The sequence below is a fragment of the Petaurus breviceps genome, unplaced genomic scaffold (assembly GCF_028583685.1).
Source record: "Petaurus breviceps papuanus isolate PSGF00001 unplaced genomic scaffold, PetGlider_PUasm1.0 90823, whole genome shotgun sequence".
In the NCBI taxonomy this organism is placed as follows: domain Eukaryota; kingdom Metazoa; phylum Chordata; class Mammalia; order Diprotodontia; family Petauridae; genus Petaurus; species Petaurus breviceps.
In genome coordinates, this window is record NW_027187352.1 from 1,367,163 (window position 1) to 1,385,484 (window position 18,322).

Here is an 18,322-nt window from a genome sequence, read left to right on the forward strand (position 1 = left end):
GAGAGAGAGAGAGAGAGAGAGAGAGAGAGAGAGAGAGAGAGAGAGAGAGAGAGAGAGAGAGAGAGAGAGACCTGCAGGGAATGAAAAGAAGCTAATTATCAAATTTTACAAGGATTATTTCTTTTTTTCTTATGCTTGTTTTTAGGTTATTTTTCTTCTCATTGGCATTTTCAGCAGATAGATTATAGGAGTAAGGAAAAGAAACAAAATATCAAACTATGTTTTAGTAAGATACATGGTATCATGGAAAGAGTGCCAGGTTTGTAAGAAGACTTGAAGTTCTCACTGACTCACTGGGCAAATCCTCTCTCTAAATCTAAATTTCCTCAAATGTAAAATGAGAGGACTGATTGAGATACCTAGCATTCTTCATATTTCTGATTTTTTATGCTCTAACTTTTTTTTTTGGAGGGGAAATTGGGGTTAAGTGATTTGCCCAAAGTCACACAGCTAGTAAGTGTTAAACATCTGAGGCTGGATTTGAACTCAGGTCCTCCTGACTCCAGGGCCGTTGCTCTATTCACTGTGCCACCTAGCTGCCCCAATGCTCTAACTCTTAACACCATTTGTCCTAAGATTCTTTCTAATGTTAACATTCTGCTATTCCATGGTTATGCCATGGAGATAGCTGAAATCACTGGTTTAAAATGATGTTGATTACTGAAATCTAAGATCTGTTTGGCTGTCATATCTTAGTCCTACTTTAACCTTCACTCAAGTGGATGAGGCTATTTTACAAAAAGGTTTTCTTTGTAGAATTATATACTAAATTGACCAAATATGAAAAATTCCTAATGTGCCTTATAAGGGACAGCTAGCCACCACTTAAAGAAGCCCTGATGGGAGAAGATTGCCCTTCCTAATGTCAAAGGTCTTGTACTAACAAAGACAGATGCCAACAGAATGCTTTTATATTTAGAAGCAGACACATTTTCTACCAAGGTCTTATGCTACCAATGCCAAAAAAAAAAAAGGCCTACCTGTGTCAATCAGCTTTGCACCAGAAAGCTAGATGAATGTAAAGGGGGGAAGGCATGAATGCAATTCCTGGTAATACCTATAAGACTGGCTGTACTGATTTTTTTGTTGTTGTTGAACTTTCTCAAAGCAAGGATTAAAAATGAAGTGTCATAAGACTAAGATTCTCTGATACAAAAGACGAAACAACCTAGAATGGAATCATTTTTCCCAGTTACCATTTGAAAAAGTGAAAAGAAAGATTTGTCACTGGTGAGCACACTGCCATTTGAATACATTGACTGTGGTGCTCATTTGAAGTGAAGGAAGAGGATTGATTTATGTTGGACAACACATAAAATCTGATTTTTACAAAAATTTATTAAATATTTTGAGGTGTTGTCCAGAAGGAATGCAAAGATGAAAAGGGAGAGTTTCTGCACTCAAGAAGTTTTTAGAATGAGGAGCAGAGGATAAGTGGCTTTGGTCCAAGGCAGACTGATACAAGTGCATAGAAAAGGTCTAGGCAAAGTGGATAGACCACAGCATGTGACAATGCCTTTTACACTAAGGAGAGAATTCCGGCCAGCACTAGATGTCTGGAGGTCCAATTCTTGCTGGGGTTACCTAAAATAAACTTCCAGAAATGAGAGGCGCTTTACCAATTATGCGCTGGGTTTAAATTTTAAGATAACTAAAGGGTGTTTTCTAGGGAGGATGGACGTTATTCAAGTTCTTCCAAATGGCAGGAGATGCCTAGAACTGTTTCTGAAAACTAAGTGCTGCTAGAGAGAAGTAGCTTACTCTTGCCTACAAGGTAACTTCATATCTACTTTATGTGTGTTTTCTATATAACCGTGTTTGTGTTTTGCATCTATGTATGAACACACACACATTATGTTGTCTTCCTCATTAGGATGTAATTTCCTTGAGGCCAAAGATGGTTTTGCTTTTGTCTTTGTATTCCTAGTGCTTAACATATGTTTGCTGGTTTGAAAATCATCTTTTATACTGTTTTTGAGATCTAGGTTGGACCATGTCATTCTCCTACTCAAAAACTTCAGTGACTCCCTACTGCTTTTGGGTTTAAATACAAACTTCTGAGCTTGGCACTGATACCTCTCCACAATATGGCCTCATTGAACTTTCTATACTTCCTTCATGCATTCTACATTCTGGTCAAACTGAGGTATTAGCTTATTTTTTCAACCCAACATGCCACCTCCTGTCTCCATGCTTTGTCACAGGCTGTCGTCCTTACCTGGAATATACTCTCTCATCTCTACCTTTTGGAATCTTCATCTTCCTTCGTGGAAGACTCAGTTCTTTCACTCCTCCCCATGTGGAGTTTTCCTGATCCCTAATGTGGTCAGTGATCTCTCCTTCTTGAAATGACTTTCTACTTATTTGTCTCTATATCTAAGATCGATGAGCTGGAAGGAAACATGGCGTATACCACAAAAAGAATGTATTTTGAGAATAAGGTTTATTTAATTTTTTCCTTTGAATTCCCAGACTTTATCCTTGTGCCACAAAGTAGACAAATAAATATTAATTTACTTGCATTGAAGTGCCAGCTGCCCCATTTTCTAGTTGTATGATGACTTCCCTACTCCAACTTCAGCTTTCTTGTCTGTCAACCAAACCCATTCTAAGAAAATCATTTTGGCAGCTGTGAGGAGGATAAGATTTGAGCAGGGAGACCATTTAGGTTATTTTGATAGTCTAGGTAAAAGGTGATTAGGGTCTAAATTAGGGTTGGGTTGTGTGAGTGGAGAGAAAAGGATGTTTATAAGAAATGTTGGGGGAAAGAAATGACAAGATTTGGTAGCCAGCTGGATTTGTGAGGTAAGAATGAGGAGTGAAAGACGATTCTGAGGAAGTATATCCGGATAATTAGAAAGGATGATCCTGCCTGGGACAGTTAACAGGAAGTCTGGAAGAGGGATGGGTTGCAGGGAAAGATACTAAGTTCTGATAAGTAAGTGTTAGTTTGAAATATCTACAGAACATTCAGGGATTTTCAGGAGGAAGTTTAGGAGAGAAACCAGGGCTGGATATATAGATCTGGGAATAATCTGCAGAGATAATAACATGGGTAATGATGAGATTATCAAGTGAGAGAGTATAGAAAGAAAAGAGAAGTGAGCACAGAATCTTGGGGTACACCTATAGTCAGTAGATATGACAAGGATGAAGAACTGGCAAAGGAGACTGAGGAGACACAGGCAAGAAGATAACCAAGAGAATCTTAAAAAAAACCCCACCCCACAGAACAGCCCCCCACTCTCTGCTCCCCCAAAACAAGAACCAGAGAAAAGAGAATATCCAGAAGGAAAAGGTATTTGAATTAATCTAAATACACAATACTCCCATCATAGAGAAAAGAAAATATACTACATACAGTTAAAATAATACATCGTAGCTTTTCTTTTTGCTTTAAAAAATTTTTTTGGGGGGGCAATTGGGGTTAAGAGACTTGCCCAAGGTCACACAGCTAGCTTTTGTGTTAAGTGTCTGAGGTCACATTTGAACTCAGGTCCTCCTGACTCCAGGGCCGGTGCTCTATTCACTGTGCCACCTAGCTGCCCCACATTGTGTCTTAGAACCAACTGCACAAGTTTCATATTGTGTATCAAGAAGCTACAATCCCTGACAGGCTCACAAGATAACTGATAATTTTGGTTAACTTGAAGAAAAGAAATCTAAATAGACAAAATAATTTAATTACCTGATTATTCTCAACCTATCAAGTTGTGAGGAGAACATTGATATTTTCTACAAAATGTAAATATTATATTGTTCCAAATACTAGGTGTACCCCTAAAATGAAAAATCTCTAAAAAAAACAAACAAACAGAAAGCACCTTGCCAATTGCCCCCTCCTGGCTTGCCTTTCATAATTCATGTGAACAGGAAGTTGTATCCATACAGCACCTGACCTTTTGTAGCATATGCTTTTCATACAACATCCCAGGTAGAGAAGCCTATGGAAAGCTCCTATACACCCAATCATCTGTGCCATGGTGACAATGCAGAGGACTATAGTGGGGAATAAGTTCAAAAATAACATTTGTTTTTGTTAAGAACACAAAGCATTTCATAAAATATTAAGGTGAAAAGACAACTCCAATTTGTTAATTGCTACAACTCAACACAAGGCACCAGGACCTAGATTTTTTCCCTCCTCTTTAGAGCTGGGTTTTAAGGATAATATCCAAATGTTTACAGAGAGATTGTATAATAACTAGCTCATGTTAATTGACACAAACAATATTCCTGTAAAGAAGATAAGCAATATTAACCGAAATCTAATGGCCTTTTTTGTCCCCACACATCTTGAACTTTCTGCGGCTCTTGACATTGATGACCTATACACTCCCTTCTCTTTTGGAAGATTTTCTTCTCTTCTGTCTTTAAAAATACCATACTGTCCTGGATTTCTTTCCTTTTACTTCTTTAACCATTCCTGTATATCATTTTCCTCATGCTTTAATATAGATGACAGCCACAGTCTATCTCCAGCCCTTCCCTTTTCTCTTTGTATACTCTTTCCCAGACAATCTTTCATTTTCACAGTTTTAATGACTACGTCTATATAAGTGATCCCCAAATATGTCTTCCCAATATTGACTTCTCTTCTGTACTTTAGGCCTATTTTATTAAATGTCACACAGGGGCAGAGAACCTGTGGCCTTGAGGCCATATGTGGCTCTCTACGTCCTCAAGGGCAGCCCTTTGATTGAATCCAAACTTCACAGAACAAATCCTCTTCTTGTTCTGTAAAACTTGGATTCAGTCAAAAGGCTACACTCAAGGACCTAGAAAGAAGGCCACATGTGGCCTCAAGGCTGCAGGTTCCCAATTCATGGAGGATCTCTCCACATGGAAGTTCTACAAGCACAACAAATTCAACATGTCCAATTCTGAGCCCGTCATCTCCCTTCCAAACCTGCTTTTCCTGACTTCATGACTTATGTTTGCAAAACCCCCCCATAACTCATGTTTGGAATTCTGCACCCAACTCTCCAGTTTCCTTTATGTCTCCTATCTAGTCAGTTACCAAATGTTAGGATTTGGTTTTCTGGTGTCTAAATAACATTTATCCTATATGATACTTTCTTTTCCAACTGCCAGTCCTTCAGTAAATGCCTTCATTACAATCTACCTAGACTTACAATATGTGTATGCACTTTTTTTACCTTAACATTCATTTTAAAAAACTGAGTTTCAAATTTTCTCCCTACCCCAAGCTCCTCCCCTGCCCACTGAGAAGGCAAGAAGTATGATATCAATTATAAATATCATCATGCGAAACATATTTCCATATTAGCTATGTTACCAAAAAAAAAAAGCAAGAAAATGAAAAAAGCTCGCTTCAATCTGTCCTCAGAACTCATCAGTTCTCTCTCTGGATGTAGACAGCATTTTTCATTGTGAGTCCCTTGGAACTGTCTTGAATCATTGTATTGATTAGAATAGCTAAGTCTTTCACAGTTGATCATTGTTATAATATTGCTATTACTGTGCACATCATTCTCCCACTTTGACTCACTTTACTTTGCATCAGTTTATAAACATCTTCTCAGGGTTTTCCTGAAACCATTCTCCTTGTCATTTCTCACAGCACAACAGTTTTCCATCACAATCATATATCACAACTTGTTTAGCCATTTCCCAATCGATGGGTATCCCTTCACAGTTTCCAATTCTTTGCCAGTGCAAAAATAGTTACTATAAATATTTTTGTACATACAGGTCTTTTTTCTTTTCTTTGATCTCCTTGGGATACAGACGTAGTAGTGTTATTGCTGGGTCAAAGGGTATGCAGTTTTATAGCCCTTTGGGCATCGTTCCAAGTTTTCTCCAAAATGGTTAGAACAGTTCACAACTCCACCAATAGTGCATTAGTGTCTCAATTTTTGCACATCCCTTCTGTAGTGCCAATATGATATTTACAGTGCCCATGATCACGATAAAGACCATGACTATAAATATTGCCACATGGCACTCGATCGCAAAATATAACAAATTCTCTCTATATAGCACAGAAGCAAAACATTTATTTAGACAACGAAAAACCAAATCCTAAAACCAGGAAGCCAATTCCATCATAGTAGTAAAGAAGTTAACAAGCTATAACAACACTGGATAACCACAACATCCTTTATCCTTCCCATAAACCAATATAAGATCAATATTTACTGACAAGCCTATCTGACTCCTTGCCTAAGTGCCATCTCCCCTAGCCATCTAGTCTAGCTCTGACTCTCAGCTTCCTGTGGGCTCTGCTCTACCCTTCAGCAAACTCCTCTCATTAACAGGCTCCATGTGATTACATTCAGCCTATTAGGGGGCAGAGTTTACTTTCAAAGCAGGGAAGGTCATCAAATTCCCCCTAGGCCTATTAAGGGGCAGAGAAGATCTTCAAATTCTCATTACCGTTATAACTTTCAGCATTTGTCATTTTCCTTTTCTGTCATGACAGCCAGGCTGATAGGTGTGAGGTAGTACCTCTGAGTCGTTTTAATTTTCATTTCTCTAATCAATAGTGATTTAGAGCATTTTTTAATATAACAATTGATAGTTTTGGTTTCTTCTGAAAACTGCTTGTTCATATACTTCGATTATCAATGGAGGAATGGCATTTATTTTTATAAATTTGGCTCATTTCCCTCTATATTTGAGAAATGAGACTTTTATTAGAGAAATTTACTGTAAAACCCTACCTCCATTTCCCTCTTTTCTTCTAATTTTGGCTGCACTGGTTTTGTTTGTGCAAAATGTTTTAAATTTCCTGTAATAAAAATTATCCATTTTACTTCCCTGCCTAGACTTTTGCAAAAGTCTGGCAAAGGGTCCTCCCAACTCTATTCTTTTCCCTTTAATCTATCCTTCATAATGATATCATAATATTCTCTTATATATAGATATAGTGCAGCTGGGTGGCATAGTAGGCAGAGAGGTGGGTCTAAAGTCTAAAGTCAGGAAGACTCACCTTCAAATCTGGCCTCAGACACTTACCATCTGTCTGACCCTGGGCAAATCACTTAATCCTGTTTGCCTCAGTTTCCTGATCCATAAAATGAGCTAGAGAAGGAAATGGCAAACCACTCTAGTATCTCTGCCAAAAAAAGTCAAATGGGGTCACAAAGAGTCAGACATGACTGAAAATGATTGAACAACAACAAGCATAGATATTGTCATGTCACTCTTCTGTTCAAAACTCTTTAGTGGCTTTCTATTGCCTACTGGGTAATGTTCAAACAAGGCCTTTAAGAAGTAGTGCCATCCTACCTTTGTGAGTATTCTTTGATATCATACCTTTAATATACTCTATTATCTAATGAAACTGGATAACTCTTTGTCCTCAGCTTATGAATTCCATGTCCCATCAGTATGCTTTGCTATTATCTAATATACTTACCACATAATACTGTATATTAAATATGTTTATGTATTATCCTCCTAAGACTGTGAGCTCAGTGAGGGAAGGGTCAATATCTTATTTAAACTTTGCATCATTCCTCTTGGCTAACACAGTGCTTTGCACACAATAGGTGCTGAAAAATTATTTCTGAACAAATGAATTTTACATATAAGGAAAGGACATTTTCCTGTTTAGGACCTAAAAATCAAGTTTTAGTTTCCAATTCATCATTCTCTCTCTCTCTCTCTCTCTCTCTCTCTTTATATACATATAATAAACAGATTATTAACCTGCATTCAACTGGATACTGCTTCTTAATTCAAAAGATATGGGATATCCTTGTTAAGAATGCTTCCTTCACCAACACCTACCATGCTAAACTTACTAACTGGTTTCATGAGTTGCTGTGGCCAAAAGAGTCTATTTTATAGTCACCAACCCTGTGGTAATAAGCCTCTTTTAGAAAGGCTGGGCTTCAGCCAGGTCTGCTTTTGACATTTTTCCTATCTGGTATGTCCTGAGAGTGGATGGGTGGATGACTGAGGGTTATCACCATTTCACAAGGAGACATCCAAGAAAGAAATTAGTGGGGGATGTAATGGTAATGAGAATTTGAATATCTTCCCTGCCTCTTAATAAGTCTAGAGGAATATGAAGACCTTCCCTGATTTGAAAACAAATTCTGCCCCCTAATAGGCTGAATGTAGTCACATGGAGCCTGTGGTGGGAGGAGTTTGCTGAAGGGTAGAGCAGAGCCCACAGGAAGCTGGGAATCAGAGCCAGAGTCAGAGACTGAGAGAGAGAGGATGCTCAGGCAAGGAGATAGAGAGGTTTGTGAGTAAATATTGATCTTATATTGGTTTGTGGAAAGGCATGACTCTTTGCTATATTGTGGTGCATTAACTTCTATGTTGCTTTGATGGATTCGGTTTCCTGGTGTTGGGATTGGTTTTCTGGTATCTAAATAAATGCTTTGCTTCTGTCCTCTATATGGAGAGTTTGTTATATTTTGTGATCGAATACCACACGGGAATATTTACAGTCACAGTCAGTATATTTATTGTGATTGTGGGCACTGTAAATATTGCACTGGCACTACAGGGAGGTAACAAAAATTTTATGTAACAAGCCCTTTGTACAAAGAAACAGCAAGAACATTAGCATAGGATTGGAAGAACTATGTTTCTAGTAGCTGTGATAAAAGAAATACGAATTCTTCATCCACCGAGGAAGGCTTTTGTATTCAATTTTTTCTTTCTGACATTATCTAAATATGGGCACAGTTAATTTACTGATAATAATGTCAGTATAATGTAAGCTCCTTTGGGGTAGAGGCTGTTTTTTTCATTTTGTTTTTGTATCCTTAGCACCCAGCCCAATGCCTTATATATAGTAGGTATTAGTTATATGCTTATCGATTTGGATTAGATATTTATATACTTTACAATTCACAAACTGCATTTCTTCTAACAGTCCTGTGAGACAGGCATTGCAGAAATTATTATCCCCATTTTATAGAGTAAGACACTAAGGTTTGAAAGGTTAAGTGACTTGTTGATAGTCCCAAAGCTAAAAGACATAGAAATCAAAATTCAAGACTTTGGACTCCCAATTCATGGCTATTCCTATGAAGATGCACTGCCCCCAAAATTGTGGAGAGTGTAAAAATGAGACCTCACAGTGGCCTTTACCTAATCCCAAATTGTCACTTTATAGATGAAAAAACTGAGGCCTACCATCAGAGATGTAGAAATATAAATATCAGCTAACATTTATCCATTACACACCCACACCCACACACACAACTAAACACAGTTAGCACTTAATAATGCCTTTTTCATTTATTTGCTCATTGATCCTCACAGCAATCTTGTAAAGTAGGTATCCCAAATTTGCAGATGAGGAAACTGAGGCTGACTTGCTAGAGCCTAAGCTAATTCCTGAGACTGGATTCAAAAACTGGTCTTCTTAACTCTAAGTCCACTATGCCATACTGTCTCCCAAAACCAATCCCTCTCCTTAATAAATAAGCACAATTTCCATTTACTTTATCATGTTTCCTCTGAAACTTATTGTTTAAAGGCCCAAACTAAAATTTTAATTTAACTAATAAATAGGAAAACTTTTCTACAGTGTATTACACACTGCCCTGCTTTCCAAAAGAGAATCAGAACAGAACCTTTCACTGATAACACGTGGCTAGAAGAGTTTTTCCATTTCTTCCCTTTGTACCAGCTGTCATTGTTGTTGGTAAGTAGCTCTTCCGAACATGTTACACTGTTATTTGTATAAGGAAGACAGCTAGAATGTACTTATTATGTACATGGCATAGGTAAGCCCTGAAGGAAGGGTCTAGGGCATCTCTAAAAAGATTAAGGCCTTCTGAAGGAAAAGTGCATCATCATCCAGCTTAAGTGGCATTAGAGTAGAGGACTCTAACTGGTCATATTATGTTTGAAATGTGGTCTTCCATTTGTTGGCTTATGATAGGCAGATGAGATGGTGGTAAACATCATTGTCCAAATTAGCTGGTCCAAGATTAAGAGGAAAGGATACTATTTCTGAACATTAAGGACAAAAGTAGAATTCACTATTATTTCCAAGAAAACATCAGAACCCTCACTGGAGTGGCTGGAATTTGGATGAACTCTTCCCACAAATTTATCTCCACAAAATCCTATAAAGGAAAGTTTTATTATCCATTCAGAGAGTAGAGTTGGGATCAGGGACAACATCCAGATTTGGTAGCATTTAACACCTTGCTGAACTCCCCACATCTGTGGGGAACTCAAGATGGATGGGGAATCATGGCTATAACAAAGTTATATGTGGAAACCAACTGTTGAAATGCACCCTTCTTTGTAAATAGGAGTAGGAGCATGTGTACCAGGAGCCTAAAACTTCTTTACTTCAACACAAAACAGACAATTTTGGGTACAGAAAAAGGAGCTAATGATGATTTCTGGTGTCTTTTATGGGATTTGGGATTGGGTAGCACTAACCAAAATATCTCTCAGACTAAAAGAAATATGTAGATGATATACAGTACAAATAGGTGATATCAAGTATTAGGAGTTCATGGTAATTCCCCACCTAATCAGGCCTGCCAGGAGCATGTCTTTGTCTTACTGATAATGAGGCCTAAGTACAAATTAATGATTGTCACCACCATTAGCATCGTTTGTGGTTCTTTGCTCAATGTTAGATCCACAGAGTTCCTAGATGCCCCTGAATTTGAGAGCCTATATAGCTGGAGCACCTGGGAATTGGGTTTAATGGTCTAATTACAGGTGCCCTGAAGCAGAAGCCTGGAGAGGGGACAAACTATTTGTTTTCCAATCTCAGAATTTGTCTGGCTGCGATTCAAATACAGGAAACGTTTTTGCAATCTGAGTGCTAGATGTCTCCTGGAAACAGCAAATTAGTAGATGCCTGGTCAAGATTATTTTGAGGGACAGACTCTTTCAGAATGAGCTGAAAGAAATGAAGGCACTTTGGACAGGACCTTTGTGTTGAAGAGATGACTTTCTATGAAAAATAGGTCTAAAACCACTTGGCTTTATGGAGTAAATTGATAAACAGATGCGTCATGGAGTAAAGGTTCCTTTAGGGGAAGGTAGGAAGCTGGTCCTAGATACCATGAATCAGAGTCCTATGAACTGGTTACATGGAATGTGACTTTGGATGCTGGGCATGAACTTTGAGGTATACAAAGGAAAAAAATGTTTGAGGGTCTGTTTCCTGTCCATATCTTATTTGTTCTTCCTCTTTTCTCTGGCTGACAACTAGTTTATTGTCAGAAAGGAGTTATAAGCCCAGGTCTGCCTCTTCAAATCCAGTGACCTTTCTACTCTGTGTTGTGACTATAAACCAAGCACTGGACTTTCTGCTAGAGCAGTGGTCTCCAAATATTTTTGAACATGTGCCCTATCAGTAAACTTTTTTTGAGTATGCTCTCCTCCCATAAGTGCATTATTAAATTATTTAAAACCGCATAATGTACCACTGTACTAATAATTGTGTTTGTTATAAAACTTAACAAAAATGGAAATTTTAAAAGGATGAAGTAAAAATGAAAAAAAAATTGAGCTCAGAGTCCTCTAAGGGGCCAATGGAATTGACAAGAAAAGGAGGGAGTTTGAGGCAGCTAGGTGGCGCAGTGAATAGAGCACCAGCCCTGGAGTTAGGAGGACCTGAGCTCAAATCTGATCTCAGACACTTAACACTTACTAGCCGTGTGACCCTGGGCAAGTCACTTAATCCCAATTGCCCTGCCTTTTCCCCTCCAAAAAGCAAAAAAAAAAAAAAAAAAAAGGAATGAGCTCTCCTTTAGGAAAATCACTTCAGCAGCTATGCAGAAGTTTATTGAGAAGTGGATAGTCTAGGTTAGAGGTGATGAGGGACAGACCTGGGTTGGTGGCAGTGAAAGCAGGGAGAAGAGAACAGATATGAGAGACTTGTGGAGGTAAAAGGAACAAGATTTGGCAACTGATTAGATATGTGAAGGATAGGAAAGAGAGCAGTCAAGGATAAAGCAAAGGTTGCAAATCTGTGTGACCAAAAGAGTGGTGGTGTACTTAATAAATATAGTTAAGTTTGGATGAAGGGAAAAAATAATGTAGTTACAATTCATCCCTATTTACTCATCCTGTTACTGTTTTCTACTGGAAAATAATAGGGTGTGTGTGCGTATGCGTATACGTGTGCACGCAGACCACTGTAGACATAATTTCTTTTCTTGCACTTTGCTTTATTGCATTTCTCAATATCACTTTTTTTTTATACAACTTGAAGGTTTGTGGCAACCCTGTGTCAAACAAATTTACTGACACAATTTTTCCAGCAGCATGTGCTCACATTATGTCTCTCTATCACATTTGGTAATTATTGAAATACTTCAAATTTTTAAATAATTGTTATATCTCTTATGGTGATCTGTGATCAGTGACCTTTGAAGTTACTACTATAATTGTTTCAGGATGCCAGAAACTTCACCCACATAAGATGGTGAACTTAATTAATAAATGTTGTGTGTGTTCTGATTCTCCACTGACCAGTCATTTCCCCCACCTCTCTCCCTTTCCTCACTAAAGGCTAAGAAAATGGCTGGTATTTTTTTAGCAATAGGGTATTTTTAAATTAAGGTATGTATATTGTTTTCTTAGACACAATACTATTGCACACTTAATAGGTCACAGTATAGTGAAAACATAACTTTTATATGCACTGAGAAACCAAAAAATTCATGTGACTCACTTTATTGTGATATTTATTTTATTGCAGTGGTCTGGAATTGAAGCTGCAGTATCTCCAAGGCATGACTGTACTCTGGAGTGCACAGTCTACAGAATGAGAAGTGCCTACTACAGTCATGAGGTGATGGGGAAGGGTATGGGAATATTGCTTGCCATAGATATTGGTATCTGGGACACAAAACTGACCAGAGGGGTCCATACTATCTGTAGTCAAAAAAGGCTAGTGGTAGGAGGTAGTGGTAGGAGGGGGCAGAGTAGTTGAATGTTTAAGGGGTTGGCATCTGTATCTTGGAGATAATCCTATAACTGGCTTTTGGGGAGGAAGGTTGGGATGTAACAGATTTTCCAACCCTCCCACTGAATGATCATCCATCCCTTGGGAGTAAAGTCATGGCCCAGCCTCAGATTATTCCAGGGCTACTTGTTTTGGAGATCACTGGCCTAAAGAACCAACCCCCACCCTCCTTTTTTTGTTTTTGCCGGAGAAAAATCATAAAACTATCTATTGAGTAATAGGAGGGTTTAAATCCCCACTGGTGGGAGGGGTATTCAGTGATGAAGAGATCACTAAAGTATTAGTAAAGTATTAAAGTATCATATATTAGAATGGACAAGGGGCAAGAGGAAAAGCACTGTTAAGACCTTTCAGTTTCCTTCAGAAGGTAGTAGCTGAATATTCAAACCTCTCAAGGAAAAGAAATATATTGTAGAGAAAAGAAGACTTTTCACTAATAGACAAATTTCTAAAAGACTTTTTACCATGACATTTTGAAGGAGAGCAGGGTAAGGCTACAGGCACATAAAGACCTACTCTTAATTCACTGCAAAGATAGTGAATTTAATGTCAAATTTTGTTATCCTGGGTAAAGATAACATAAAAGATACAAGGATGTCCTCAAAGAAGTAGATTCTCTCCCTGTGCACATGGGGGGAGGGGGCCCTCCTGGTCTCCCTTCCAAAAGTCAAGGGTTGCAGCTTCTTGTCCAGGGCTTGCCCTAGCTCTGCCACTAACCCATCTTTTCTGATATGGGCCCCAGCATCTAGTGACAGAGACAACACTTGACCCCTGCTGGAGGTAAGCTTCCCTAGTTCCAGGTGCCCAAGCTATGCCAATACTGGAAATGTGAACTCTGGTCTCAGCTTGGCTAGGACCCTCAGTTTAATGTTGAAAGGGTTCATTCAACCTGAGGCAGAAGACTTAGGTGGGAAGTGATCATCGTTTTCAAATATATGAAGAGCTAAGGGATTAGATTTGTTTTGCCTGAACCCAAATGTGAAAACTATAAGCAACTGATAGAAGCTACAGAGAGGGAGATTTAGATGCCATGTAAAGGAAAACCTTCTAATGATCAGAGCCTACAGAAGGTGAAATGGGCTGCCTCAGGGGGCCTGTTCATTTCATTAACTGACTAATTATAGAGGGATACAGGTTGGCCTAGATGGCCTCTTAGGTCTCTTCCAGTTCTGGGCTTCTATAATTCCTCCTTATCTGACAGCACAGAGAGAACTATCCTAAACTCAGTGCACCCAGACTTTAGAAGAGGGGCTTTGCTCCTGTTGGTTTACCTCATTTTTAGAATAAGTAAGATACTGCATACACGTCAACAGCATACGTCACCTGCTTAAGGGCTACTGTGTTAAAGAAAGGTGAGTTCACACTTACCCTGCTTGAGGTTTCCAATAAAAACTGGAATGTATTCTGTATAGCTTGGCATGTCTCTAGCTCAGTCCTGCTGAATGCTATTAAATAATCCTTCAGATGATCATATACATTCCCGTCAAGGGCCTATATGAGGGAGAAGAAAAAACAAAAGCTAAGTGACCACAACAAAAACTCTGAAGGATGCTACCTTTCAGTATCACCATAAAGAACCAGGCAGCTTTGGACACCAGGAGGTAAGAGGCCCAGCACTGCATCACACCATGTGACTCTGGACAAGTCACTGATGATAATAATGTGTTAACAACTGACATTTATGTAGAACTTTTATGAAGTCACTTCATCTTCAAAATATGCCGTAATATTCATACATAGTATGAATATTATTATCATCCCTATTTTATAAATACAGAAGCTAATTTCCAGACATTCATATGATTGGGTGCTAGAAGGGATCCTAAAGATTATCTGAATTCTAGGCTCCTGTTTTACAGATGAAGAGACTTGCCTTGGATCCCACATCTAATAACCAGGAGACCAGACTAGGTCCAGTGTTCTTTCCCCTCTGGGCCTAAATTTCTTCCTCAGTAAAAGGAGAGTAAAAATTACACTAGATAATCTTTAAGGTACCCTTCAGATATAACATTTTAATTTCATACTTAAATATTTTAAGCAAAAACGTTAGGTTCTTTAGGACACAGCCATGAGATGGCACAACAGAACCCTAAATCAATAACCTATTATTAAATATACATTTCATCCAGTTATGTAATGTGTCCATAGTGAACTGCTGATGTCATGCTTAGATAAAAGGCTTTGCCTTGGGGTATGTTCTTTATGTGAAGTAAATGATCTTGTCAATAAGAATACATGTAACTTACCTGGGACAAGGCCCAGATTTTATGCAGATGTTCTTGGTAGGTAATGACAAATCTTTGTTTTTGCAGAGTTACCAGTTTTAGATATTCTAAAGAGCCATATAACTACAGAATCAACGTCCCCACCAATGCCAGTTGGCACCTTCGTAGCCACTTAAGAGTCGCCTTGCTGTGGGATGAAGTACCACACTGCCAGGATATGCAGAGATGGATGTCTAGTATACTGATCTACCCACTATACCACATCAATGTTGGTTGTTATTGTTTTGCTTGTTCCTTGGAAGTGCTCTGCTAGAAGCTCACCAGGATTCAGGTCAAGGGAACTCTCAAAATACCAAAAAAATACATGTCACATCCTGCTTTGTATATGATACAACATATATGCTGAAAAGTAAAATAAAGTCTAGGACCTAGGGTCAGCCAGGTAGCACAGTAAGAGCACCAGCCCCAGGCTTGGGATGACTTGGGATCGAATCCAGGCTCAGACACTTAGCACCCACCCAGAAACACCTGGCCGTGTAACCTTGAGCAAGTTACTTAACCCCAATTGCTTTAAAAAAAAAAAAAAAGTCTAGGACCTGTAGAGACAGAGAGTGAGTAAATGAAAGGCCTGTTAAATGTCACTGTCCTGGTAAGACCTGGACTATGGAGCAATCTTGCCAACTGTTTCTCCCACTGCAGTGAGAGAGGCTAAGTCTTAGTCTAGGAACTGTTGTTTGAATCCAGAGATGCTTTGTCAACTGCCAACATCTACTCAACACTGGGGTGAGTTTTGGGACAGAGACGACATATGTGGGGACTGAAAAGGGAGCCCCTCAACCATGCCTTACCCCTCCAGAACTAGCCAGACTCCAGGACTCCTTCACTCTGATCCTTGGTTAGGGACTCAAAATATGTCCTGCCACAGCAAATACTCCCCTAGCTTCTAATTCTTGCTCAGGTACTGCAAATCACAACAATCTGTCATTTAGACTGCAAAGGGTATGACAATTCATTGCTCTATGGCTCTATCCCCTGCTCCCTTACCCATCCATGGCAGGCCCATACCCTCCCCATCATACTTAACTTGGATCTACCATTTGAGCTTTCTAGAATACCAGTTCTATTATTAAAGTACCCTTCACAGTGGATCTTTGCCCTCTCTTCAGAAAAAACTTTGTGCACATTTTATATTTCATTTCTATATATACATTGTTGTTTCTCCTGAATAGGAGACTCAATCATGCCTTTGTACACCCCAAACCTAGCACTATGCCCAGAACATTACAGACATTAATAGATACTCGGTGAATTGAAATGAGCTGATGTGAGCCAGACAAACACCAACCATTACCCAATGCCAAAGTTTGTGCTAAAAGCCCTTGCTTGAAATATGGGTAGGTTCCTGTGTACAGTGGCTGACCAAAGAGTTTATAGAAAAGTTGTTCTCCTTTCCTGGTTTTGTGATTCACAGACAGAAACTTCCTGGTTTTGTTTTGTGTTTGTCTTCAAGGGACCTCCCAGCTTTGAAACAATGAGATTCAGTACAAAAGCATTCTAAAGAATGCTTCCAATTTTGAACTTATTTTAAATAAAAGATTCGAATCCAAAAGTTGCATTGTCATCTTTTGCCTTTCCTTGTAAGAGTTTCCATAAGTTAAGGCTTTGCTTTTCCTTGTAAGAAATGGCTTTGTTGTTACTCATTAAATGACTGTAGAAGAAACAAATTTCACTTTTTATTTATATTTAAGCCTATCAGACATATTTTAGTCATTCTTACAAACCAAAGAAGGTAGAGAGGCAACATGTTAGTCATTTGATATCAAGCAATTTCCAAATGGTATGTATAGCTCTTATTATCAGCAACTGAGCACTCTGGGTCACCCCAGATTAGCTGAGTGCTGGTCACTCTTCAGGGCCCTTACACAGCTCCACTACATCTGTGCACGTTGTTTGGGGATGGCTGGGGTTCTCTGATACCACTGGCTGAGTAACCCTGGCTAAGTTGTGTAACGCCTAGGTAAGCTGCTCACCCTCTCAGGGCTCAAGGCAGAGGGGCTGCCCCCTTCCCTGGCAGAGGGGCTTAAGTCATCTTGGAATTCTTTACATTAAAGACATCATAGGTTCAATCTCTATCCCTAATCCTATATATATATCTCTTAATATTTTGTAGTTACTAATGGAAAATGTGGGCTATCCATTGGTACTTTCACTATGTGACCAATTCTGGTCATACACTGATGTCATGCTGATGACATTAATTTTTTATGGGGACCCATATTCTACCATGTGACCCAGCACCTCATGAAATGATGTTTCTTGCTTCTGCATATAAAGTTCAATCCTTCTAACTTCTTTGTCTCTCTAAGAAGAATCTGTGAATTATCTTCCTATTTATTTAAAACTTTCATTTGTCACTTTGTTTCATTTCTGGCAATTATGTCAATATAGTTTCTTCTAGTAGTCACTGGACAATGATCTAGAGAGTGCTATTTTCAAGTGCTAGTGCTAGGAAGGGACATTTTGGATTCGTGTTTCATGGACTACCAGAGTGAAATAATTCATCATCAAGTGGCCAGTCTACTGTTAAAAGATTCTTTTCGTGCTTAGCTGACCATCTGAAAGAAGATATTTCCTTTTTCCCAGGACTACACCAAAAGTTTTTCCAGAATGGTTGAATCTGTTAAAGCTTTTCTTCCATTGGCAAAGCCTTTGAGAACCCAGTGTTTCCTCCACTCTATGATGAAGCCTGAGAATAAGACTTTATGGAAGTATTATTAGTATTACAGTATTATACACTATTATAATAGAACCTATCTACTAAGTTCAATCTGCTTAATTTTGAATATGGAGTCACACAGATGCTAAGGTATCTGCCCAAGATCACAAAATAAGTTAGTGGCAAAGCTAAGACTAGAACTCAGGGTCTCCTGATTCACAGGTTCCTTTCACTGTATCATGTTTATCTTTTTCATAATCCTATTATTTTTCCCCTACATCTATAGAGAAAATAATAAAAATCCTACTCAAACCTATCTTGTTAATACATGGATTTGTATATTCCAAGGGTAAAATTCTGCTCCCTGAAACATAAGCACATATATAGACCCACAGGTGGCAGTCCAGACCCTTACTGCCAACCCTTGCAAAGAGGTTCTATTAT

General features: G+C 38.7%; 1 protein-coding gene and 1 long non-coding RNA gene across 2 annotated transcripts in view; one reads left to right on the forward strand and one right to left on the reverse strand.

Annotated features, from left to right (window-relative positions):
* FCHSD2 (FCH and double SH3 domains 2) overlaps positions 1–18,322 on the reverse strand; it is a 366,482-nt gene that overhangs the window by 105,205 nt on the left and 242,955 nt on the right. Inside the window, exon 9 of the mRNA XM_069070809.1 lies at positions 14,306–14,428. Coding sequence (XP_068926910.1) covers positions 14,306–14,428 — 123 coding nt within the window. The remainder of the gene's footprint in view (positions 1–14,305; positions 14,429–18,322) is intronic.
* Positions 8,144–16,743, forward strand: LOC138148243 (uncharacterized). The gene is made up of 3 exons (XR_011164993.1): positions 8,144–8,217; positions 12,671–12,763; positions 15,250–16,743. It is a non-coding gene; the product is annotated as an uncharacterized lncRNA (long non-coding RNA).